This window comes from Odontesthes bonariensis, chromosome 22, assembly GCF_027942865.1.
Source record: "Odontesthes bonariensis isolate fOdoBon6 chromosome 22, fOdoBon6.hap1, whole genome shotgun sequence".
Lineage (NCBI taxonomy): Eukaryota > Metazoa > Chordata > Actinopteri > Atheriniformes > Atherinopsidae > Odontesthes > Odontesthes bonariensis.
The window spans coordinates 30,127,217-30,154,337 of NC_134527.1; the positions used below are offsets into that span (position 1 = coordinate 30,127,217).

A 27,121-nucleotide genomic window follows, 5' to 3' on the forward strand; every position below is an offset into this window, starting at 1 on the left:
GTCATACAGAGACCGAACAGCCCATATCAAGGAGTCCGGCACTCCATACTCCCGGAGCACCCCCCACAAGAGTCCCCGAGGGACACGGTCGAACGCCTTCTCCAAGTCCACAAAACACATGTAGACCGGTTGGGCGAACTCCCATGCTACCTCCAGGATCCTGCGGAGGGTATAGAGCTGGTCCACTGTTCTACGGCCAGGACGAAAACCACACTGCACCTCCTGAATCCGAGATTCGACTATCCGGCGGATCCTCCTCTCCAGTACCCCCGAATAGACCTTACCAGGGAGGCTGAGGAGTGTGATCCCCCTATAGTTGGAACACACCCTCCGGTCCCCCTTTTTAAAGAGGGGGACCACCACCCCGATCTGCCAGTCCAGAGGCACTGCCCCCGATGTCCACGCGATGCTGCAGAGGCGTGTCAACCAAGACAGCCCCACAACATCCAGAGCCTTGAGGAACTCAGGACGGACCTCATCCACACCTGGGGCCTTGCCACCGAGGAGTTTTTTGACCACCTCGGCAACCTCAGCCCCAGAAATGGGAGGCCCCAAGTCCGAGCCCCCCAACTCTGCTTCCTCATCGGAAGGCGTGTCGGTAGGATTGAGGAGGCCCTCGAAGTATTCCCCCCACCGACTCACGACGTCCCTAGTTGAAGTCAGCAGAGCCCCGCCCCCACCATACACGGTGTTGACGGTGCACCGCTTCCCCCCCCTGAGCCGCCGGATGGTGGACCAGAATCTCCTCGAGGCCGTCCGGAAGTCGTTCTCCATGGCCTCCCCAAACTCCTCCCAAGCCCGAGTTTTTGCCTCAGCAACCGCCGAGGCTGCGTTCCGCTTGGCCTGTCGGTACCCATCAGCTGCTTCCAGAGTCCCTCTGGCCAAAAAGGCCCGATAGGACTCCTTCTTCAGCTTGACGGCTTCCCTCACCACTGGGGTCCACCAGCGGGTTCGGGGATTGCCGCCACGACAGGCACCGACCACCTTACGGCCACAGCTCCGGTCGGCCGCCTCAACAATGGAGGCACGGAACATGGCCCATTCGGGCTCAATGTCCCCCACCTCCCCCGGGACATGGTTGAAGCTCTGCCGGAGGTGGGAGTTGAAACTCCTCCTTACAGGGGATTCCGCCAGCCGTTCCCAACAGACCCTCACAATACGTTTGGGCCTGCCAGTTCTGACCGGCTTCCTCCCCCACCAGCGGAGCCCCTCTCTTCACCCGAGTGTCCAGGACATACGGCCGCAAGTCCGACGATACGACTACAAAGTCGATCATCGAGCTGCGGCCTAGGGTGTCCTGGTGCCACGTGCACATATGAACACCCTTATGCCTAAACATGGTGTTCGTTATGGAAAGTCCGTGACGAGCACAGAAGTCCAACAACAAAGCACCACTCTGATTCAGATCGGGGGGGGCCGTTCCTCCCAATCACGCCCCTCCAGGTCTCACTGTCATTGCCCACGTGAGCATTGAAGTCCCCCAGCAGGACGAGGGAGTCTCCCTGAGGAGCACTCTCCAGTGCCTCCTCCAGGGACTCCAAAAAGGGTGGGTACTCTGAACTGCCGTTCGGTGCATAAGCACAAACAACAGTCAGGACCCGTCCCCCCACCCTAAGGCGGAGGGAGGCTACCCTCTCGTCTACCGGGGTGAACCCCAATGTACAGGCGCACAGCCGGGGGCAATAAGTATGCCTACACCTGCTTTACGCCTCTCACCGCTGTTCTTTATTTGAGAGAATGCAATGTCTGATTTGTAGAAATCTCCAGAACTCTGAATTACACAGATTATATTTATTTTTAATTTCATCAAAGGATCTGAATCCAACATTTCCCATCACATCCTCAAGAATGTGAATACAAGACCTAATCCATTTATCCCAAAAGAAACTCTTCTTATCTATTAAAAGTTTCTTGTTATACCTGAGGGACCCATACTTAACATCCTGGTGGGTCAAGTGACAGGTCATGTGATTTAGTTTTCCCATAACAACATTTCCAAGATGTCTGTGTGCCAGGTTACCACTACGCGCAGAGCTAGCTAAATTCAAATAGCTTGTTTTTGGTTGCTAAAGGAAAGATTCGTCAAACCATTTAATAATTGTAATGCTTACATGAGATGTGCTTTATTACATTTATCCTGTTGTGAACACATTTCAATTACAAATTGATATAAAACAAGTCAGGTAAATACTGTGACGTATATGTCACATCTGCCCTTTAACCCTAAAACTGTCGTGGAAAACCTAATGTGACATATATGTCACAATAAGAAAAAATATTATGATCTGCTCAGTTAAAGGTGGGGTAGGGGATCTTTTTCTGGAACATTTTTTTACATATTGCTTGAAATACTCTTCACACCCCCATTGCAACCAATCAATTAAAAGTTTTGACACAAATATGAAAAGTTTTAGTGGCCTCTAGAACGTACAATCTAGGAAAAACACTATCCAATCATTGTGAACGGACCGTTCACAATGATTGGATTCTGATGTGTCCATCAAACTGCAATCTGCTCCTCCCTCCCCCTCCTTCCCCCTGTGCGCGTACCCTGCTCCGTGAACGAATTACGTGTCCAGAAGCTTGGCAGGAAGCTAAACTTGAGCCAGCTTGGCTAGCACCTAGCATTATTAAATGTATAGTTAGCATATACTAAATACTAAATACGGCAACGATCGATGCTTGCTGTCAGAACAGCGCTCGTGCACCTTCGTGCTCGTGCGCGTTCATGTACTCTAGAGGCGTGCCTTCGGGGGGAAAGTGAAGAAAAGGGTTGGGACTTTTTTACCTGTGTATTTTCAAAATGCAGCTTCGCTGGACTCAAAATCCAGGATCTCCTACCCTACCTTTAACTTAATTTATTCAATTGTATTTAGTTATTATATTTTATATTGTTCAATTCAAAGCATATTCAAACATATGTAAACAAAACACATTATATGAATCCAATCATTAAGATCTGTTACCCTGATCTCATCCTACTGTGCCACTGAACCTCAAGACAAGCTCAACGCTGGAGCAAATCTGACAAGGCATTTGTGGAAGTCAGCAGGTCATGCATAGTGAAGGAGTACAACCCCTTCATGGGAGGAGTAGACGACCTAGATGCATGCATTACAAGGTACAAGTACCACATGAGGTCACGGAGGTGGTACCTTTACCTATTCTGGCAAAGCAAGATCTACCGCCGTGGCTGAACACTACTTGTTGTCCACAAGCCACTGAAACAAAGGAGATGCTGTAAAACACTTTGAATTGCCTTGTGTACGAATTGTGCTTTACAAATAAAAATTGCCTTGCCTTGAGATTCCAGGCAGAGGTTGCAACTAGCCTCTTTCTCCTGCATTCTCAGAGGGGCCGTCCTTCACTCAGTGCCACATCTGTACCACCACCTGCCAAGAGTTCGTGCTGGAGTTCCAGATGAGGTTCGCAGGGACCAGGTTGCACACTGGCCTGTGAAATGTGACAAGCGTGGCCGTTGCAAAATCTGCAAGAGCAATGTAACCGCCACCCGTTGTCAGAAATGCGACGTGCGTCTGTGCTTCACAGAGGAGAGAAATACAGTAGTTTCTCATCGTTCCATTTGGCCAAGGCTTAACTGCAACACGTTGGGGTCACGTTGGATCAAACATGTTCCTGAGATCAAAAACGTTTTTGTGACTACGCTTGTTTTGTGTTTACAAGTCTGTTTCTCCGTTTTTATTGCAAATGTATTCGTTTTTGTGTTGTTACACAAATATGAAATGAAAAGTTAGATCAGAAAAAGACTGTAGCTCAGTTTTCTACAGCTACAGTAGCTCGTTGAGGCAGTCATTTTCAATTCAATTTGAAAAATGTTATGTTGTGAAATAAATCAAAATGTTGTTGTTAAAGTTCTAATATTGTGGAAATGCAAATAAAAAGACAAAGCTTTGTTATCAAAACCATAAAGACTACGGCTGATTTACTTTCAGATGAAGAATGAATTTACCATTAACACCCACTGACACATCTTTGACTGTTTTATGTCCCCCATCATTTTCCTTGATGGAGAAATGATCCAGGTTCTTAACGCCCAATGTGACATATATATCCCATTACAGATCTCTGAGGGGCGTGGTATTTTGAAAAAAATGTCAGAAATGTGTTCTATGTGGTCTATTTAGTCTGTGTTATGGCCCCCTTAATTTTCATGGAAGTAGAAATGGGTCCGGGTTCTTATGGGTTAAGAAAGCATGTTAGTCAGGTTTCACCTCTGTGTAACAAGTGTCGTAGAGGGGTAGGAACATATTACCATTACTTCTGTCAATGTCAATTAATAAAAAGATTTTGGGGTATGATCTCACATGAACTGAGTGGCATCTTACAAGCAAAGGTGAGGAGGGACCCTGGCCTCTTCATCCTCGGCCTCCCCTCAAAGGAGGTGACTCTAACCCGTATGAAGTTCAAACTATGCAACAAACTACTACTATTGGCCAGAAAATGTATTTTTTTTTTAACTGGATCAATGTTAACTCACCTACTGTCACCTTATGGTATAGGTGCTCTGCTCAACTATCTACCTGACGAATTGACTCAGCTAGTGATGAGGGTCTTCCGTACAATGGCCACGCCCACCTGATATAAAACTGTAAGGGTCTTTTCTTGCAGTTACATACGACCATATTTAATTATATTAAGTCTGCTTGATGTATCACTGTTTACTCTGTGGGAGGCTGATGTAAACCTAGCATTATGAGGAGGGTGCCTGTTTGCACTGTGGGGGCAGATGGGGGGCAGTTATAACTGGAAGATTTGTCTGCTTAGGATAGATGGATGGCAATATTTTACTGTATTTTATCTATCTTTGTTACTGACATGATGGCAAAATGTATATTTTGTGTTTCTGCTGAAAACCAATAAAAATCTGTTTAAGAAGAAAGCATGTTAAACGACACAGGATGCTCCATGTTCGTTGCGTCGTCACGGGGCGGGGAAGAGCGAATGGCTTCTCCAGTTACGGAGCTCTTCAATCACTATCTCATTAATCTCAAATAACTCCCCTGATGGCACCCCCGTGAAACCGCTAGCCGGAAACACACTATGCAAATATTAACGCAGCAGCTACAGTTAGTTCATTGTGGAATGATTTTAAGGATGCATATCTTCCAGAAGCTGTGAGACGGCGTAAGAAAGCAGAACACAGAAGAAAATATACAGACCGGTGAAATTCAACTAGCCTCGCTGGGTAAGTAGCAAAGTGTGCTAGCATTAGCTGCTACTTCAGATTCGGTATCTTCCAGTGTAAGTAAATCAGCTTTTGTTTCAGCAGTGGGATACGGTAATGACAGTTTGATTGGCAAACCTTTATTTCTCCTTGTGGATAACGTTGCCCGCCGGGGTCCATGTTAAATTTGACGGCTTTTGAGTGTTGGTCGCAGCTGATATGTTGCTTCTCTTCGTCTGAATGCTAGCTGACATCCTCAGCTCGTTTGCTCTGTCTCTAAGCTAAACTCGTCTCAATTAGACGTAGAATTAAGCCACAACTGTGGTTGGTATCAAAAGAATAAGAGCAGAAGCTATATAATTAATACAATTCATCGGGTTAGTTATCCCAACCGTTAACAACCGTTGGTGCTAAACCTCAGAGCTAACCCTGAACCTGTGTGATATGGAGATTCCTGGAATATTCAGTTTCTACATTAAGCTTTACGCTGATCAGTGTTTTCGCAGCCATGAGGTGACTCGTATCTCCCGTTGTGATAGTTATTGACGTTGGTTCTGTAGGTTTTACTGACGTTTGTTTGACAGAGCCGCAGATTTGACAAAGTAGTTAACTTCACCAAAAAAGCTAATTGTTCAGGGGGAATCACAACCCTTCTCCAAGAGCAGAACATCCAGACCAGTAAAAGTGCAACAGAAGTTTCTACAGTGTCCACCTCTCAAAATGCAAAACTCTGATCCCATGTCATAAAAGTTATCTCCTGAAAGTACACAGAAAACATGAATATATACACCTAAAGATTTTCCAACAAGCAGTTTTTCCCTTGTAAAAACACTCAATCATGTGTGCCAGGCCTATATCGTTTTTACGTTGAAAGTAGCATGAACTAAGGCTGCAATAACGCATCAGTGTAATCGATTGCATCAATTACATTATTTAGTTGATTTTTATTGCTTATTTCCACGAATCACAGTGTTTACATCCATCCCCAGTTTCTTAAAAAAACAAAGACCTAATATAATGGTCCTCTGCACTCTTTGGAAAGAGAAAACGGCCTACTACAGTGGCACAACTACTGTGCACCAACATGGAAAAATAAAAAGTCCAGAGGCTCTTCGACCTCAAATCAGTGAAACAGCAGTCAGTGAGTTGTGTCTGATTTTTGGTTGGTATCCTGGGAGCTGTCAGTTCATTATTATTCAAAAATGATTATTTAAAGCAAGCTCAGTGTTGACTCAAATAAAACTTTGTTCTGTCTAGTAAATGCAAATAGTTGTTATGGCAAACTACTGCTTTGGATCACATTTGCCAGCTGTAGGCAGGTTGTTTGTGCATAGGGCACAGCATTAAGTGAACTCTGGTTTTCGACGATGACGAAAACATAAAGTTGGGCACAAAACTGCTCCGGGTTTGTCTTGTGCGATAAATGTAGTGCACCCCTTTCACAGCGGTACCCTTTAGCCATTAAAGTCCAGCTGACTCTGCCGGTTGTCTGGATGTTTGGTTTAGTCTGAGTCAACAGGACGGACAGCCCGAGTTTATTAAGGAGCTGTTCCGAGGAAATAAAAGATGTGAAAAAAGGAAAGTTTTAAGCCTGATCTAAAAGGTGGAGAGGGTGTCTGCTTCCTGAAGCCAAACTGGCAGCAGGTTCCACAGAGAGGGGCCTGATAACTGAAGGCTCTGCCTCCCAAACTGGCAGCTGGTTCCACAGAGAGGGGCCTGATAACTGAAGGCTCTGCCTCCCAAACTGGCAGCTGGTTCCACAGAGAGGGGCCTGATAACTGAAGGCTCTGCCTCCCAAACTGGCAGCTGGTTCCACAGAGAGGGGCCTCATTACTGAAGGCTCTGCCTCCCAAACTGGCAGCTGGTTCCACAGAGAGGGGCCTGATAACTGAAGGCTCTGCCTCCCAAACTGGCAGCTGGTTCCACAGAGAGGGGCCTCATTACTGAAGGCTCTGCCTCCCAAACTGGCAGCTGGTTCCACAGAGAGGGGCCTGATAACTGAAGGCTCTGCCTCCCAAACTGGCAGCTGGTTCCACAGAGAGGGGCCTGATAACTGAAGGCTCTGCCTCCCAAACTGGCAGCTGGTTCCACAGAGAGGGGCCTGATAACTGAAGGCTCTGCCTCCCAAACTGCTAGCTGGTTCCACAGAGAGGGGCCTCATTACTGAAGGCTCTGCCTCCCAAACTGGCAGCTGGTTCCACAGAGAGGGGCCTGATAACTTAAGGCTCTGCCTGCCAAACTGGCAGCTGGTTCCACAGAGAGGGGCCTCATTACTGAAGGCTCTGCCTCCCAAACTGCTAGCTGGTTCCACAGAGAGGGGCCTCATTACTGAAGGCTCTGCCTCCCAAACTGGCAGCTGGTTCCACAGAGAGGGGCCTGATAACTGAAGGCTCTGCCTCCCAAACTGGCAGCTGGTTCCACAGAGAGGGGCCTGATAACTGAAGGCTCTGCCTCCCAAACTGGCAGCTGGTTCCACAGAGAGGGGCCTCATTACTGAAGGCTCTGCCTCCCAAACTGGCAGCTAATTAAGTATTAAAGCTACACAGTATAAATAAAGCCAAAAGAAAAAAATAAAATATATTAAAAAAAAGAGGGAGAGAGAGGAAGAATGTAAGAAAGGGAAGCCACTTGTGATAGAATTTAGCAGAGTTACCTTTCACTGAGCATCTGATCTTATAAACTCGAGTTTTCTCACTCAGCCAGGGATGAGTCTCTGCCTCAAGTGGAGCAGTTTTATGTACCTCGGCATCTTGTTTACAAGTGATGGTAAACTGGAGCGTGAGATTGACGGAGGGATTGGGGCTTCCTCAGCACTGAGGAGGGTGCTGCACCAAGCTGCGGTTGTGAAGAAGGAGCTTAGTTGAACGGTGAAGCTTTTCATTTGCAGATGCATCTTCGTTTCTACCCTCACCTATGCTCTCGAGTTCTGGGTTGTGAGGTCACGGATAATATGTGTATATATGAAGATTTAGGTATTGATTGGTTATCATTATTGTTGTTATTATTATTTGTATTTTATGTTGGTTTTTGCAGAACACTACAAAGATGCCTGAGGTGCGGGACCTTTCTGAAGCTCTGCCAGAGATGTCTATGGACCCAATCACTGGAGTTGGAGTAGTAGCCTCCAGGAACAGGGCCCCCACTGGATATGATGTGGTAAATTAAATAAACAAGCATTGCTTAATTACTATGTAAAATACTAACAAAAAAAGGTTGTTTCTAAGTAATGTTTATGCATTTAGGAGATGCTTTTATCCAAAGCGACTTACAAATGAGGATATAACATTACAGCTAGCATCAAAGCTAACAATAAGCTACATAGAAGGAAACCACCAGTCAGACTCTAGTGTAGAGCTGGAGTGCATAGAGTGAGGTGCAGGGTCAGTTTATGATAGGAGATTCTCTCCGAAGAGCCGGGTCTTCAAGAGTTTCTTGAAGATATTCAGGGACGCCCCTGTTAGCGCTCGGTAGGTCATTCCACCATCGTGGAACGACACATGAAGAGAGTCTGGATTGTCTTCAGCGTGGTGTAGGCACTGCTAGACGACAATCCTGTGACGACCGGAGTGACCGAGTCGTGACAAAAGCCTTTGCAAGAGCATTCAAGTAGATGGGAGCCGTTCCATTAAGCACTCTGTAGGTTAGTTAACATCAGTGAGTTGAATTTATTTATTTATTTCTTTTTTTAAATTCCCCCTTGTCCTGTCCAGCATTATGGCAGCAGAATTCTAATCTGAATACCATTTATGCCAAACACATTTGCTTTGCTAAGGGAAGCTTTATGAACGTATAATGCTCCCCTTGATGCCCAGGAATGCTTATTTATTTATTTTTGTTACAATACTTAACATGTGATAGTGCCAAATCTGACCGGGGGACAGAGAGAGAGGCAGAGCAAAGAAAAAGAAACAAAAGATGAAAAGATTAAATGATTAAAGATGACACACTAAGGAAAAGTCCCTTCATCCTGATATATTAGGGTGTCTGACGTAACCAGCAACACTACCCTGGTATTTTCCCCTTTGTTTAAAAGTTTCTCATTTAATGAGCCGTTCTGATTTTCATTTCAAAATTATGTCATTTGTCAAGTTCACTCTCCTCCTCTGCTAAGCCTCCATCTCTGAGCCATGCCCACTCACATCCACCCTTACTAGACGGATAAAGCCAGCTTCTGGTGGAAATGTTCTGTTGTCAGCTGTACTGAAGAGTATGCATCTTATGTTTATGTTTATGTTCATTTGGCAGATGCTTTTATCCAAAGCGACTCACAGGTAGGGTAAGGGGTCTTGCCTAAGGATCCCTACTGGAGTTAGTACCTTTCATGCAGGGGATTTGAACCCAGGTCACCTACATGAAAAGTGGCAATCTTACCAGCAACCTCAGAGGATATGAGAGCCCAGTGGATAAACTATAATGGGGTTAGTAGCAGCTGACCTCACCAAAAGGGTTGAGTGTGGGTGGGGTGGAGCACTTGCTAAGTCTCCACCCCTCAAAACAAACTCTTAACAGACAGCCGTGAAAATAGGGCTGAGACAAAAAGGCACTATGCTTAAACCAAAAAGTATTTCGACCAAAGCCAGTGTCATACATCTCAATAGGTCCTCAGAAAGTTGCGTAAAATTGTTAAATATAGACACTGTTGTGAGACAACTGCGACATTAGGAATTTGGCCTGTAAAAGAAATGAGACAAGTTAGAATACTCTTTTGTATTGTTTTCCCTCCCATATGAATCAATGATCTGAACCATCAACCTGACAGTGCTGTGACACACATATGCTTGTAGCCCTTATCTCAGTCCCCTGCTACTTACTGCCTTGAATTCTCTACCTCCAGATATGTACAACAACAGATGGCCTGGATGCTGACCTGTGGAAAGATGGCCTTTTCAAATCCAAGGTGACCCGTTACCTCTGCTTCACCAGAGTTTTCTCCAAAGAAAATGTAAGTCAGTTCTCTTACCAAAACAGTAACAATGCTGTGTGCATACATACAGTTTTGGGTTCCTTATAGTCAGCCCTCGCTAATTTTCTCCCTTTACCTGTATTTGCCCATTATACTTGTCCTTGTCATTATTGGTGCCACTCTCTGACCTTTCCTTTATCACTTTCTCTCTAGAGCCATTTAGGAAATGTTCTTGTGGACATGAAGCTGATTGATATAAAAGATACTTTGCCAGTGGGCTTTATTCCGATCCAGGAGACTGTTGACACTCGTAAGTCATAAGCTTGAATCAAACGCCGATGACAGCAAAGCGAGTGGCAAATATGTCTAAAAAGTACACAGATTTTTTTAACTCTGAGAGATGGGTTAAAACTGTCATATTATTCTAACAACCTCTCTGACAATGTTTTTTAATGAATATCCCTCCCCAGAGGAGCAGGCCTTCAGGAAGAGGCGACTCTGCATCAAGTTTATTCCAAGGGACTCGACGGAGGCAGCTATCTGTGACATTCGCATCTTGGGACGCTCCAAGCAGGCGCCTCCTCAGTACACCTTTATAGGGTGAGCACTTTAGATTAAATGCTAACTTTTGGGTCCAGAATGAACAAATATTGGTCCAAAGAAGAAAATCTAAATAAGGATGCAAATGTTTAGATTTTTTTTTTACCATAGGCCATACTGTACTACAATTTGCATGATAAGATGAACCTTCAAACTCTTTTAAAGTGGTAGTGAATGTACAAAGAGCTTCTGTTAGAAACCTCTGTTCAGGGCAGTAGTGCATATGTGATTATGATTGTTTAAGAATTAAAGATGCACTGGCTGCAATTTAAATAATAATTTCTTTAACTTTTTTTTTTTAAATTTAGAATTACTGTGTGATCAATATAATATTTTATACATTTTATATTTAGTGGATTTCACAGCCTTTTCATGATGATGAAGATTATCTAAAAACAAATTTCTGCAGGTAACTGGACAGAGGTATTGTAGAAATAAAATCCAATTCATCCAACAAAAACAACCATGACCAACAGAAAGTATTTCCCATACTGGCCCAGGAAAAGTACATTGGAGGAAAAGATTTGAAATGGCAGTAAGGAAAAAGATTTTTACTGTTCAGCCCAAATTTCTATTCTAAGGTTTAAAATATCTTTATTATTACCAGAGGGCAGTTTGATATCCAGCCACCAATGATACACAACATAAACAGTAAACAACAACGCATACCATCCATCCATTATCTGCCGCTTGTCCGGGGGTCGGGTCGCGGGGGCAGCAGCTTAAGCAGAGAAGCCCAGACGTCCCTGTCCCCGGCCACTTCCTCCAGCTCTTCTGGGGGGACTCCGAGGCGTTCCCAGGCCAGCCGAGAAACATAGTCCCTCCAACGTGTCCTGGGTCTTCCCCGGGGCCTCTTCCCAGTGGGACGGGCCCGGAACACCTCACCGGGGAGGCGTCCAGGAGGCATTCTCACCAGATGCCCAAGCCACCTCATCTGACTCCTCTGGATGCGGAGGAGCAGTGGTTCTACTCCGAGCCCCTCCCGGATGACCGAGCTTCTCACCCTATCTCTAAGGGAGAGCCCAGACAACCTGCGGAGGAAACTCATTTCGGCCGCTTGTATTCGCGATCACTGCAGACGCCGCACCGATCCGTCTGTCAATCTCCCGCTCCATTCGTCCCTCACTCGTGAACAAGACCCCGAGATACTTGAACTCCTCCACTTGGGGAAGGATCTCATTCCCGACCCGAAGAGAGCATTCCACCCTTTTCCGGCCGAAGACCATGGTCTCGGATTTGGAGGTGCTGATGGTCAGCCCAGCCGCTTCACACTCGGCTGCAAACCGCTCCAGTGAGAGCTGAAGGTCACGGCCTGACAACGCCAACAGAACCGCATCGTCCGCAAAAAGCAGAGACCCGATTCTGAGGTCGCCAAAACGGACCCCCTCAACGCCCTGGCTGCGCCTAGAAATTCTGTCCATAAAAATTCTGAAAAGAATCGGTGACAAAGGGCAGCCCTGACGGAGTCCAACCCTCACAGGAAACATGTCCGACTTACTGCCGGCAATGCGGACCAAACTCTGGCACCGGAACAAACAGGGACCGAACAGCCCATATCAAGAAGTCCGGCACTCCATACTCCCGGAGCACCCCCCACAAGAGTCCCCGAGGGACACGGTCGAACGCCTTCTCCAAGTCCACAAAACACATGTAGACCGGTTGGGCGAACTCCCATGCACCCACCAGGATCCTGCCGAGGGTATAGAGCTGGTCCACTGTTCCACGGCCAGGACGAAAACCACACTGCACCTCCTGGATCTGAGATTCGACTATCCGGCGGATCCTCCTCTCCAGTACCCCCGAATAGACCTTACCAGGGAGGCTGAGGAGTGTGAACCCCCTATAGTTGGAACACACCCTCCGGTCCCCCTTTTTAAAGAGGGGGACCACCACCCCGATCTGCCAGTCCAGAGGCACTGCCCCCGATGACAACGCATACCAAACACAGAATATATCTGCGTCATGTTCTCACTAACGCAAGCTCATATCAAGGTATGGTTTGGGTAGACTGAGATAGAGCTGAACTTATACAGTACACAGGTTGAGATCTTGGAATGATTTAGCTGCACATCCTTAAAATACACCGCAAGCCATTGTTCTGTTTAAGAGAAAGTGGCTCATAGCAACAGAAAAGGTAATGCCACGTTTCCAACATAGCACTCACTCCATACTTTACTTTAGTATGTATTCTTATATAATCATTCAATACTTTGAACAAATTGATACAAATTGCCACTTTTCTTCTTTGACATGCCCAGATTGCCTGAATTGACGGCACCTCGGTGACAAAATATTTAACATGGCTGCCAATACTTTTTACTGCCGAATACTGCCAATAGTTTTTGGGCACTAGCAAAATGAATATCTTAAAGGATAAGACCGTTTTTTTGACATTGGGCCCTTGATTTCACATTATAACATGATGTTCTACTCACCCCTGCTTGTTGTTGGTCATTTGGAGCTGTTCCGAAGATATTCGAGAGGCGTCTGGCTGCTCTCTTGAGATATTCGGCCATGAAACGGTTTCCTATGGGCAAGCTTATACAGGCACAAACTATGTTGTTTATAATTTATTAATTACTGTACATTAGCACTGATAACGTGGAGGTGCGTCGCTTACTTAAAAAAATCCGGGTTACTGTAATTTTGATTTTTTTTGTCGTAAAGTGGGTGTTACTGACGTCATCGTCGTGCTACTGCCACAGGCAGCCCACAGACCTGCTGCCTATTTATTCATTCGGCTAAAATTCAAAATTAGTAACCCGGATTTTTTTAAGTAAGCGACGCACCTCCACGTTATCAGTGCTAGTGTACAGTAATTAATAAATTATAAACAGCATAGTTTGTGCCTGTATAACGTTGCCCATAGGAAACCGTTTCATGGCCGAATATCTCAAGAGAGCATCCAGACGCCTCTCGAATATCTTCGGAACAGCTCCAAATGACCAATAACAAGCAGGGGTGAGTAGAACATCATGTTATAATGTGAAATCAAGGGCCCAATGTCAAAAAAACGGTCTTATCCTTTAACTTCAAGGCTGCTGTCCTGAATGGGATCTTTGCACCCTTTCAAAGATTTTCAGTCAGAAATCTAACATAATGTTTTGGAGCCTGTATTCTGAGGGTTTTGAAAGATGGCGGCGCGCAAGGATGCAGCGGCTCTGAGCTCTCGGTTTCGGTGTATAGTTTTGGTAATGACATGGATGTTTTTGTTTGTACAAGTGTGTTTGAGTGAGATAAAACACATCTACACCCCAGCTATGCTGATGATTGTGGGATTCTGGTGTTGTGTGGAATTTACGATGGATTACCAGGGCCTCCCCAGAATTCCACTGGACATGGCATGATCGCCAGGCACACCCTGGGTCGTTGTCAGACCTAAGAGACTCTGGAGAGAGTGCTGCAGGGGCAGCTTACTAGTACGGCTAAGGAAACAGCCCTACCATTCCTCGCTACCAAGCATCCTCCTCACAAATGCCAGGTCCATCGTCCACAAAACTGACGAACTGGAGTTACTGATGGCAAACAACCGAAACATCCGTGACTGCAGTTTGATGATTATCACCAAAACCTGGCTACAGCTGCTCGTCCCGAACTCGGCCATTCAGCTAACCGGCTGCTCCATGCACCGCTTCGACAAGACTAAAAGCTCTGGTAAGAGCAGAGGAGAGGGGCTCCGTATTCATGTTCATATGGACTGGTGTACAAGCAGTAGGGTCATACACCCACACTGCTCTCCCGATCTGGAAGTAATGACTGTACACTGTGGACCCTTTTACATGCCCAGAGAGCTCACAACAGTAATCATTGCTGCTGTGTATATTCAATTCAATTAAGTTTATTTATATAGCGCAAAATTACAACAAATGTCATCTCAAGGTGATGACATTTGTCAAATAGTATAGTATAATTATGATTACAATGAATTGAATTCCAATTGGCTTGAATTGGACTATACTATTTAAGTGCCTTGAGATGACATTTGTTGTATTTGGTGCTATATGAATAAAACTGAATTATAGTCCAATTCAAGCCAATTGGAGTTTAATTCATTGTAATCATAATTATTTTCAAAATAATTAATTTATATAGAGCCAATTCAAAAACAATTTCCTAGCTCAGGAAACCAACAGATTGCACCGAAACTTGTCTTCAGTCCAATCTCCCGTCCTGAGTGTGCCTGATATCCCTCCAGATGCTAATGTTAGCATTGCGCTCTCTCAGCTGTACGCCACCATTACCAAACAAATGCAGGCTCATCCAGAGGGAGCTTTCATTGTTGCTGGGGACTTTAACCAAGCTTGCCTTAAGACTGTGCTCCCTAACTTTGTACAGTACGTACAGTGCTCCACCAGAGGGAAGAACTGCATTTACAGTGTTACAGTGGAGAAGCGCATCCAGATCTACCCCAATCAAAAACCATGGATGACCACGGATGTCCGGACACTCCTTAGAACATGGAATTCTCCCTTCAAGTCAGGTGACAGAGAACAGTACAGCATGGTGAGGGCAAAGCTGTGGAGAGGCATCAAAGCTGCTAAGGCGGCTCATAAGAGGAAAGTGGAGGACCATCTCATCAACAACAACCCACGGCCGGTATGGCAGGGGCCACAGAACCTCACCAACTACAAAGGCTCCACACCCATCACTACCATTGCTGATACATTGCTGGCTGAGGAATTGAATAATTTCTTTCCCCCGCCACAAGGCATGGTCTCCACACACAGCTGCACGGCCACCACAGACCTCCAGTCACAGCACACTCACACTCCAGGAACACCAGGTTGGACAGGTGCTGAAGACTGTGAACACCGGGAAAGCAGCCGGACCGGATAGTGTACTCAAAAAAGTACTCTGTGCCTTTGCTGGCCAGATATTGGGAGTCCTGACCAGGTTGTTCAACCTCTCACTGTCATAAGCCGCTTTCGGACTGTAGGAACCTTTGGCAGTTTTAATAACCTTTTAATCTGCAGGGCCGTTTTCTCCCGCATTCGGACATACAGGAACTCGGGACCATCTCCCTTAGTTCCTATAACCATTTAGCTCCTTCTCCGAGGTTGGGTCTTTTCAGGGTTCTATAGAACGCATCTGATGTAGGTGTTTGGTGGTCGGTAGCTACGCCCCATGTCATGCTGTCACGGCTGAAATGTTTACTCATACAACACGGACACAACCGGCGGGTGTTTAATAAGTTAAACTTACACGTTGTCTCCTTTGTCTGCGGCGCTCTGCTCTCCTTTCTTCCTTCATGAAATGAAAAAGTATCGTCTCCTGACTCTCTCTGTGTGCTCTTCCAGCCTCGATATTAGACGTCTGATGTGATCGTCCATGATTAATATCACCATCATGCAGACCATGAACACGGTGGCCTCCCCGCTCTCCATATTAGCTTCTTTGTGGTGTTTTTTCTTCTCTCCTTACTTTTACCGGGTTTTGTTGTTGAATGTGGCGCTAAACAGCTAACGTAACACGTCACCGAAGCAGACGGCTGCGCGCGCCGCATCAGTCCCGACCTGGTCCCGACTCATGTGCGAATGCAGACTGAAACAGTTCCGCTGGGGAAGGACAGTTATCAGAACGAAATTCGAGTAGGACAGTTCTGATAACTGCGTTCTTAGAACAGCTCTTTCCGAAAGCGGCTATAGGCAACCATTCCCGAGTGCCTAAAATCAGCTGCCATCAACCCTGTCCCAAAGACTCTTACCCCAAAGTGTCCCAATGACTACAGACCTATTGCCTTAACGTTGGTTGTCATGAAATACTTTGAGAGGCTGCACCACATCAAGGCCCGTCTACCCTCAAACACATGTAGTAGCACTCATTGGGCCTCATTAAAGAACCACTCGTACGCACAGATTTGTTCTTATAGGTGGGGTATGAGATCTTGGAAAAACGGTTCCTGCAAGCTATATTTTTGAAAATACACAACCTTGCCTCTCCTTTCAGCCCACCCCTCGAAACCACACCTTCAAAACACATGAACTAATCACGAGTCTGTGAACGCGCAGGGGGAAGGGGGGAGGGGGGCTGACGGTTGATTGGCATGTCAGAATCCAATAGAAGTAACTCTCATCATTACTTCTAATGGTCAGACATTTCCTCTTGCTACACCCTCTACAATGGACAATGGAAAATTTTTTCCAAACATTCTATTTTAGTGGGTGCAATGGGGTCGTAAGGAGGTTTTCAGACAATATGATAAAAAATGCTCCAGAAAACATCTCATACCCCACCTGTAAGTCGTGCATACGAGTGATTTAAGAGAATTTGCGCATTCACCAATTTTTTTGGTATATTAAGTTTTCTTTCAGGTACGAACAGAATTAATTCGTGATCCAGACCTGTCATAGGAGTCACGTAAAATAGTCCGCTGTTATTCTGATCAAGTTTGCTTGACTAATGGATTGTAGCTATATTTGATTACTTTGAAGCAATCATAAATAAATATATACATTACACCCCATTATTACGCTGACATTATTCTGTTTAACTTAAATTATGCACTAATTGAAGGTTAATTTGACTCCGTATATAACAAGGTCAATGGGAAGTGTAACCAGCGGCTGACTTGCAACTTTTGTATGCCTTGGCGCGTCAGGCTCTTGAAAGAGAGCGTGTGTTCCGAGACTGTGTAGATATCCTTGCAGAGACGCACAAATGGCTGAAAGGACTGTGCTGCTGCAAATATGCAGCTTGTTGTAGCTACAACTCCAGAGAGAAACACACCGATCAAACCCAATTCCACCACACGTCCAGGTCCTCACCACCCTTGGATTTTTGGCCACTGGAACCTTTCAGAGGGAGATTGGAGACATCAGATTCCCATACACCGCTGTCCAACAAGTACAAATTAAGAGGGACTTTCATGCCGTGGCTGGACTGCCAATCATAATCGGAGCAATAGACTGCACACATATACGCATCAAAGCACCACTGAGCTGAATGCCAGGTGGGTGTGTCTCCATACAGCGGGGGGCAAACTGCTCTATAGCCCAGAGAAGGCATGCCAGATTTGCACAATATTGCCATGAACGAGGGTCTCCACCTGAACCAGCCCAGGCAGAGCAGAAGGTGTGGTGCCAGAAGACCCCCCTCATGGACCGGCCCATCAAAGAGCCATCATGATGAGGCAACAACTGATTGCACAGCTTTAGTTGCAGTCATCGAGCGCCTGGCCATGGCGAGAAGTTTTTTTCTTAAAGGCATTTTCATATCAAACCATTTCTTTTTTTATTTCGGTGACATTATGAACTTCAGGTGACACAGAATTAACAGCACTCGTAATAACTTCCCATTTCTTGGCTTTAGCAGGTCCCGTAATTCCACTGCTGACACTGCTAAAAATGACAGATTTTCCTTTCTGGATCTCTAAAAGCAGAACTTCAATCTCAGAGCCCCTAAAGTTGTTCTTTTTGCGTCTTGATGCCATTCTCATGACTCAACACTTCCTGGCACAGGAGAGAGGAAGCACAGCCTTATTTGGTATTATTTTGGGCGTGGAGTATGCAAATCTACTATCCTTTTGTTGCATGAGGCCCATTGTTTGTACACACCTATCCATTAATTTTGAATAAGTGTATGTACAGAATTTTGACTGGTACGTATTGGATTAGCAGGAGTAAAGTGGACATTGCCTTCTGAAGTCTTTACTGCTCTTAACACTTGTAATGTTTTTTGACAGAGAGCTCAACAACATGGGAATATGGTATCGCATGGGGAACGTTCCTCGTGCTCAGGACTCCACCCATACGCCAACAACAAATAACATCCAAAATGTGAACTCCTCCACCGCCCCAGTCCCAGCAGCTCCTATGCCCAAGTATGCCAAGTCTAATGTTTGTACTCACATGTCCGATTTCTTGTCACTGTTTCATGTCGTTCATATGTATCATATGTCATCTTGCATTTGTGCATATTGATAAACTCTCAGCTCAGCCCTTAATCAAGAAAAGAGGATTGTCCTGGATTATCCTTCCCTCTAGAAAAGGAAACATATGTATCTTTAGATTACAGCATTTTGTGAGAACAGAAAAACAGCAGTGACAAAGCAAAGACAAATAGTATAGAATATTGTTTAGTAACTCCCTTATTTACCTATCTACCGTATAAAATTGAAATGTCCAGTTCTGAATGTGGCTTAGAAAGCTTGCTCAATTGAGCCTTTTTTTTTCTTTTCTTTTTTTTTTTGTCACTTATTCATACATACATGGTAGGATCTAAATTGCCTCCAAAATTTGCTCAAGATGCATAATTGGCGGTAAAAGAAGCACTAGCTGAGACGAGGCTGTGGTTGCTGGGATAGACTTGTGCTGACCAGGAGGTCAATACAGCCACTGAGCTTCCTCCGCATAAGCAGAGCAAGTAGCCTGCAAATCTGGATATTTGCAGTGTTCTTGTCTAGTTATGTACTTTTAACCGGAACAGTGCTTCTGCTGCAACTAAATCCATTACACAAATACACAAAAATCCAAGTATCCAGATAAGAGCGCATACTGAGAGACCCCCAAGTTAAACACAGGTAGGATGACTGGGAAGACGCCATGCTGAAGTGAACTGCTGTATGGGATACTTTGTGAGTGGGGGAAATGTCCACTTCTGACAATCTGGCAACATTTATCACTCTTACACAACGATGTATAAGAGGTGTCAAACAAGTTGTTTGTTCTTGACCAAAAGAATCTTAAAGATATGGCACTAAACATTGGATCTATTTGAACATACAGTAGCAGTTGATAGATGTTTATCTTTAATATTTTTCTTCATTGAACTAAACAGATTCACGATATTTTTTTAAATAAATTTGTCTTTATATTTGCTTGTTCCAAGGCATATCTCCATGACCCTACCTGCCAGCTTCAGAGGCAAGAACACCACCAGACCAGACTATGAGCACCAGAACTCCAACCTGTATGCTATCTCCGGTCAGCAATAATCTATTGTGCTTTTAACTTCCAAAAGAATCTTTTAAAATGTGCCACCTGTGTTCCAAAATTGTCCTTAGCATAACTTTAAAGTAGCTATCTTAAAGATTTCTGTGCTGGTTCATTTGATGACACCTGTAATATTGGTAGTCATATCAAATGTTTTTTGTTGGTCACACAATTTGTGGAACAGCAAAACGGACTTTAAAAAAAAAAAAAGATACGTTTGTTTTTCTCAGTCAATGACATTAAGCATCATTGGGGTTTTCAGAAGGTGGCAGCAGGGGGAAGTTGCAGAGAAGTCTGAGACTGTTGGTCTGCTTCCTAGTCTCAACCCTGGGTTGTCATGGTGTTGGTTTGCCAATACATATATTTAAATATGAGAGCTGCCCCATTGAAAGGGGGATGATTCTGTCTTTCCTAATCAGACCAGGTTTTTCCAAAAAAAAATGATCAATGTTGCCCACCTTGTTTGCTGGACAAACAATGCAGTTAAAAAAGTCATCACTGGTCAAAGTTGGCTGGGCTCCAGTGTCAATCTTAAATGAGTTAGAAAGACATTAGTACAACAGTGGTAAGAAGACCGTTTCCTCAAATTAGATAAAATAATACATTTTTCGAGAATTGGTTACGAATACACTGTAGTGCAATTAAACTCTGACAACATAAGGCTGACTTTTCAGTATAAACATGTGGAAACGGGGTATTTTCAGCTACTTGCATCCACCTCTCACTTTCACAGGCATGTCTGAAGCGTGAGGAACATTAACATTAAAGTGAAATAAATGGCATCACTTTACGAGATTGATAACGCCATTACTGCTATATGCCTCACGTTTGAAAGGAGCTTCAAACATTAGCATTGTCGTTGCAGGAATGTCAGGTTGATGTCATGAAAAGAGTAGAGAGTAAGATTATTTAAAAAAAAAATCATAAAATGCAGTAAATATAACCTGGAATGAACACTTGACATATTACGCTCTGTCATTTTCTCTGTAACAACAACTCAGCCAAACGGCTGTAACTAACATTGACTAACAAACCAGTATGAAAAACTAAGCAAACCCCTGATCCAGCAGAAATGAATCCAGAATGAAAAGTATCCTTTTCATTTCATTTAAGAAGTACTAGAAGTAGAAGTACACTTATAGCAGCAGCTTCAGTAGCAGTGAGCTGAAGTAATGGTTTCCTGTGGGACGTTCTCAGTCTCTCTCATGGTTGAGGAGGAATCTTGGCCCACTCTTCTTTCCAGCGCTGCTTCAGCTCATTGAGGTCTGCAGCATTGGTTTCTGCACAGCTCAGTCAGGCTGAGGTCTGGACTCTGACTGGACCATTGCAACACCTTGATTCTTTTCTTTTTGACACATTCTGTTGTAGATCTGCTGCTGTGCAGAACATTAAATAAAAGTTCACATAGCAGAGACAAGTAAAAAAGAAGTTGGGCCTTTGAAAAAAATATATACAATTGAGGTGAGATATGTACAGAATGATATGACCGGAAACATAACCAAGATGGCAGGAATAAATATTGTAGACAAGAAGTGGATATTTCTGTGGATGTGCATACAGAGGTGGGGGAGAGTGCTACTGTTATTTCAACTGTCTTTGGGAATGGTGGGGGGTGACTTGGATGGTTTGTTTAGGAGGGTGATGCCCTGGGGGAAAAAAACGGTTCAGGTGTCTGGTGTTTTTGGTCTTGGCTAAACCTGCGGCCTGATGGGAGGGTTGTAAACAGGGAGTGTGCTGGGTGGGATGGGTCTCCCACTATCCTTCCAGCCCTCTCCCTGGATCTGCCATCTTGCAGAACACACAGGGGCTCCTGTTAAAGGCCCGTTAGACGTCTGGCTGTTCGCACGCTGCGTTCCAGTCTGTTCTTGATGTGGGTTAACGTGCTAACTGAGGCCTGCAGAGTCTGAGATGTAGCTCTTGGGTTTCTGACCTTGGGGTGACCTTTAACCTTTAACATGCTAACTGAGGCCTGCAGAGTCTGAGATGTAGCTCTTGGGTTTCTGACCTTGGGGTGAACTTTAACCTTTAGCTTGTTAACTGAGGCCAGCAGAGTCTGAGATGTAGCTCTTGGGGTGACCTTTAACCTTTAACATGCTAACTGAGGCCTGCAGAGTCTGAGATGTAGCTCTTGGGTTTCTGACCTTGGGGTGAACTTTAACCTTTAGCTTGTTAACTGAGGCCTGCAGAGTCTGAGATGTAGCTCTTGGGTTTCTGACCTTGGGGTGAACTTTAACCTTTAGCTTGTTAACTGAGGCCAGCAGAGTCTGAGATGTAGCTCTTGGGGTGACCTTTAACCTTTAACATGCTAACTGAGGCCAGCAGAGTCTGAGATGTAGCTCTTGGGGTGACCTTTAACCTTTAACATGCTAACTGAGGCCTGCAGAGTCTGAGATGTAGCTCTTGGGTTTCTGACCTTGGGGTGAACTTTAACCTTTAGCTTGTTAACTGAGGCCTGCAGAGTCTGAGATGTAGCTCTTGGGTTTCTGACCTTGGGGTGAACTTTAACCTTTAGCTTGTTAACTGAGGCCTGCAGAGTCTGAGATGTAGCTCTTGGGGTGACCTTTATCCTTTAACATGCTAACTTAAGCCTGCAGAGTCTGAGATGTAGCTCTTGGGTTTCTGACCTTGGGGTGACCTTGCTGGGACGTCCACTCCTGGGCAGATTGACAGCTGTCCTGAATGTTTTCCACTTGTGAAGAATCTTTCTCTTTGTAGAACGATGGACTCCAGATAGTTTGGAAATGGCCTTATAACCCTTCCCAGGTTGATGGGCAGCAACAGCTGCTTCTCTGAGATCTTTGCTGATGTCTTTCCTCCTTGGCATTGTGTTAACACACACCTGAATGCTGCAGAGCAGCAAACTGACAGAACTTCTGCTTTTATAGAGGTGCTCACACTGCCTGATGATCAGTTAATCAGAGCATTGATCAGCAGCAGCTGGCTGCTACTTACCCTCTTAGTTCCTGTGGAAGCAGTAAGGGTTCACTTAGTTTTTCACACACAAAAACAGTGTAATATGTCATGTGTTCTCGATCATCAAAGGCTGTATTTACCAGTAAAACCCGATTATATTTATGATGTCCTGGTACTAGAATAGAAAAATACTTTATTCAACCCTCAGTGGGAGGAATTCAAAATTAGTCAAGTAGCTCAATGTTTTACAATGATTGTATATTAGAACAATAACAACAATAATAGTTATTATAAATAAATACATACATACATAAATGAATCAATTTGAGAAGAAGTCAGCAGTCCCTGTTAAAAAGCCTTCTGGCTGTGGGGACAAAGGACCTCCTGAAGCTCTCAGTCCTGCAGCCTCTCACTGCAGCTGCTCCTCTGTCCTGCAGGGTGCTGTGGAGAGGATGTTTATTATTCTCCAGAACAGAATATCATTTCCACCACAGCACTGAGGCTGCAGCCTTCTGCCTACAACAGAACCAGCCTTTTTCACCAGTTTGTCCAGGCGCCTACAGTTTGTCTGTAAATACTAAAACCTTGGTATATATTCATATAACTGTGGTGTCTAAAAATCATCATTATGCTATCTAATATTAGTTTGATTAAATATTTTCTTTGACATTTTTATATCATAACCATACATTTGTTCTTTCTGCTTTGTTCATGTCACATTTCTTTGAACTGTCTTCTTCAGCAATGGATGGAGTGCCGTTTATGATCTCTGAGAAGTTTGTCTGCGCATCTTCTGATGTAAGTAGCTACAACAACAGAGTAATTCAACACATCTAGTGTCCACTACTCGCATTTTCGTAAGGTTTTGTATTCTAAATATAGTTTTATCAGTATGAAATGAATGTACAAGGTGTCATGTGCAACTGCCGACACCAGTGCTGAAATTGTTTGTGACTAGTATTAAGTTCAAATGTAAGATTTGTAAGACTTGAGGTTGAACTTGTTCTCATGACGTGACGCCTAACATACCATATGTGCTCTACGTGCAGCTGCAGCAGGTGGATCTGATGGGCATTACAATCAAGTCGCTGGCTGAAATTGAGAAAGAGGTGGGTGAACAAATTCAATTCAGTTTATATAGTGCCAAATTACAACAAATGTCATCTCAAAGCACTTAGATAATAAAGTCCAATTCAAACCAATTGGAGTCCAATTCATTGTAATCATAATTCAATTAAAAATAATCCAATTCATTCATATACATTCAAAAACAATTTCCTAGCTAAGGAAACCAACAGATTGCACTGAAAACTTGTCTTCAGTCCAATCTCCCGTCCTGAGCGTGCCTGTTGTGGAGAGAAACGACTCCCTTCTAACAGGAAGAAACCTCTGGCAGAACCAGAACCAGGAAGGGTGGCCATCCACCTCCACCAGCTGGGGTTTGAGAGGACAGAAAAGAGGGGACAACAAACACTGTAACACCATTCAAAGGATACCTGTTGGAACAGGGATACACGAGTTAATGACACAATAATGTCACATGTACATAATATCATTTGGGAAATTAAACAGGGGAAAAAGAGAGTAAAGTGAGGAAAGGTGTGACAGATGAGGCCCCCCAGCAGGCTGGGCCTATAGCAACATGAATACTAAACAGTGAAGGTTTTCCTGGAATAACATATTCTGCCCACCAGGGGTCACAGTGGCACTGTAAATCATTGTTCTGAGTTACTGGCTTTTTCGCAGGGACTTAATAAAAGTTCCATTCAGTGAAGGATGGATTGCCTACGGGCAGACCATAATACAACTTAATAACCTTTTACTTTTCCATTATCAGTATGATTACAGTTTCCGAACTGAGCACAGTGCAGCAGCTCGGCTCCCTCCCAGTCCAACACGGACCTCCCTGAGCTCCGAGGCCTGAGTTCCCCCTTCTCTTCCCAGTGGAATCCTGTATACAGCTACTGAGAACCTGCCAATGATGCACAGCGACTCCCCTTCTCACCACACAACCTTACAGTGGAGGAGCAAGTGAGCGTAAAATGTGGCATATTGTTGCAGTGTCTGATATTCATGCTGTTTAAATGAAAAATCCAGTGGGTAAACTTTTAACCACGGCGTACAATATTATGGGTGGAATTGTAGGACTAAAAAGTTTAGTTTAGTTTTTGCTGAAAGAAATGCAGAGGAATCTCACTCGTATACATTTCTCATTTTTAAAGCATTAGCTTAGCTCCCTTCTACTACAAATACATCTGCCACAAGGTAAAAGGCTACAGGGGCAGGAAATTGTGTTGCAGGGCATTTGCTCTTTGAAGTAAACATAATGTCATATTTTTCCTCCTTGTAACATACCTGCTGCTCTGGACTGAAAGAAAGCAGCAGGAGGGCAGTTCATGCGCTATCATTTAAAAAAGAAAGTATTGCATTCTGGATTCTGTTGTTAAGCTTGTTATGGTCTTATTTGGGATTGAATCCATTGTTCTCTCAATGTTCTTATCGTATATTGGTGTTACTGTAAGTGAACTTTGTGTTTGGGAATTTCAGTGTGCTTCCCGTTTGTCTCAGATATTCTTTTAACCACTACTTCACTTTGTTTGTTCGTGAGCCAGCAGCCTTTATATGGAACCACTGTTACTGCTCAGCGGTGTGAACATGGCTCACACCGCTGCTCTACACTCACCATTGTTGTAATATTTGTCAACCACAGCTCAAATAAGTTGGTGTGGGTATTAACATCAGAGATACCACACCAATACATCATCTTCTTCAATACCTCACTTTACATAACTCTGAATATAAGCATTTAAGAGCCCTGTTAAAGAATATCCAGTTTTATTTTCATTGTTACATGACCAAATGTGTTGTTTTAACTTCCTTTTTGCGGATAATGTTAAACAGGAGGACAAACGTGCTCTCTGTTAGAGTACAGAGGTTAGAGGTGGGCAAACCCGCCCACAGTGTGTCCATCCTGTTCAGCTCGGTTCACTGCTGCTCTTTAAAATGTTTTTTTAGCTTCACTTTTGGAAGTCTGTCTTATTAAATTCAGTTTGTTTTTTTTAGTTGTTGTTTTTTTAAACCCATAACTCCTTCAGACCACTACCAACCCAGAATTATCTGAGTTCATGTCTAATTATCTTGTAGGAATATATATATATATATATCTCCATCCAGCTGAGTCTGCATTTGGATGCCTTTTCCTTCTTGTTTATACAAAGATGCCATCTGGGATTTTGATAAAGACTTGGACAAATGTATTTTTTTGTTAATCACCCCAAATATTTCATGAGTATGTTACAGAGATTGTTGGCATTCTGCAATATTTCAACTCATTAACACATGGAATACTCCTTTTGCTTGAAGTTGGTGTTTGTCTAATTTATTAGTTTATTCAGTATTGTGACCATATTGTCTGAAAGGCTCCATTTTGTTTTCAGTAATGTATATTATCGAATTGTTAAATGCACTGCTGACACGATTAACTGGGTGAAATGATCAAAGTGACTTTTTCTGCCTGCTCTTTGTTAAGCTAAAGGTGTATCGATTCTTAGCTGTAGTATTCACTTCCAGACAATTTTGATGAAACATTGAATAGCTCACTAATAACAAATAATCCTGTTTAAATGTATCTGTTAGTTTGCATGTATAGTAACATGATGAGTGGTGAGAGGTTTCAAGAAATTATTTTTGTAGGTTAATGAACATAAGTCTCAGATTTCAGTTCATAAATAGGTTTTATTGTCTATGAACAAAACGGCATCAGTGGAATTTGTATTGTGAGGAAGTTTTATTAAACTGATTAAATGAATTCCATGATCTAAAGTTTGAATTTGTTCTTTGAAGATGATGATGATTATCCTTATTATTATCACTCAGTTTTAACTGATTCTTTTTTTAAATACAGATAACTCGATATTGGCCCTTACTGTAAAAGTAAGCTTTTGCATTGAATTGTGTGTTATTACAAATGGTATTCAAGTCCTAATCTATTCAAACATTGGGAGTGTAGTGGCCCATGCAAAGAGGTGAAGCTGTTGTGAATATACTGCGGTGTAAGCTGATCAAATCCCCCAAACTGCTGGGCTTTTGTGTTAATATGGTACAAAATAAAATTTACTCGCGTACCGTTTTGTTTTTTTAACTGTTGACTGTTATGCAATTTAAAGTTGCTATATTTTAATTTTGGCTAACCTAATATATTTTGTTGTAGTAACCTGCAGTTTAGATAGATTTTTGGAGTGGATTATACACTATATTGCCAAAAGTATTTCATCTGCGAATCCAGAGGGTTTAATATGACGTCGGCTCACCCTTTCCAGCTATAACAACCTCAACTCTTCTGGGCAAGCTTTCCACAAGGTTTAGGAGTATTTATGGGAATATTTGACCATTCTTCCAGAAGCTCATCTGTGAGGTCAGACTCTGATGTTGGACAGAAGGCCTGGCTCACAGTCTCTGCTCTGATTCATCCCAAAGGTGTTCTGTTGGGTTGAGGTCAGGACTCTGTTTGGGCCAGTCAGGTTCTTCCACACCAAACTGGCTCCTCCATGTCTTTATGGAGCTTGCTGTGTGCACTGGTGCGCAGTCATG

General features: G+C 43.9%; 1 protein-coding gene across 1 annotated transcript; it reads left to right on the forward strand.

Moving 5' to 3' along the window:
* Positions 1-4,948: 4,948 nt before the first annotated feature.
* Positions 4,949-26,655, forward strand: mvb12ba (multivesicular body subunit 12Ba). Its single transcript, XM_075455871.1, has 10 exons — positions 4,949-5,206; positions 8,219-8,341; positions 10,020-10,127; positions 10,302-10,398; positions 10,559-10,688; positions 18,370-18,507; positions 19,515-19,609; positions 23,274-23,329; positions 23,581-23,640; positions 24,369-26,655. Exons 2-10 carry the CDS (start codon positions 8,231-8,233, stop codon positions 24,453-24,455), a joined length of 882 nt encoding a protein of 293 aa, XP_075311986.1. The 5' UTR covers positions 4,949-5,206; positions 8,219-8,230; the 3' UTR covers positions 24,456-26,655.
* The last annotated feature ends 466 nt before the right edge of the window (positions 26,656-27,121 follow it).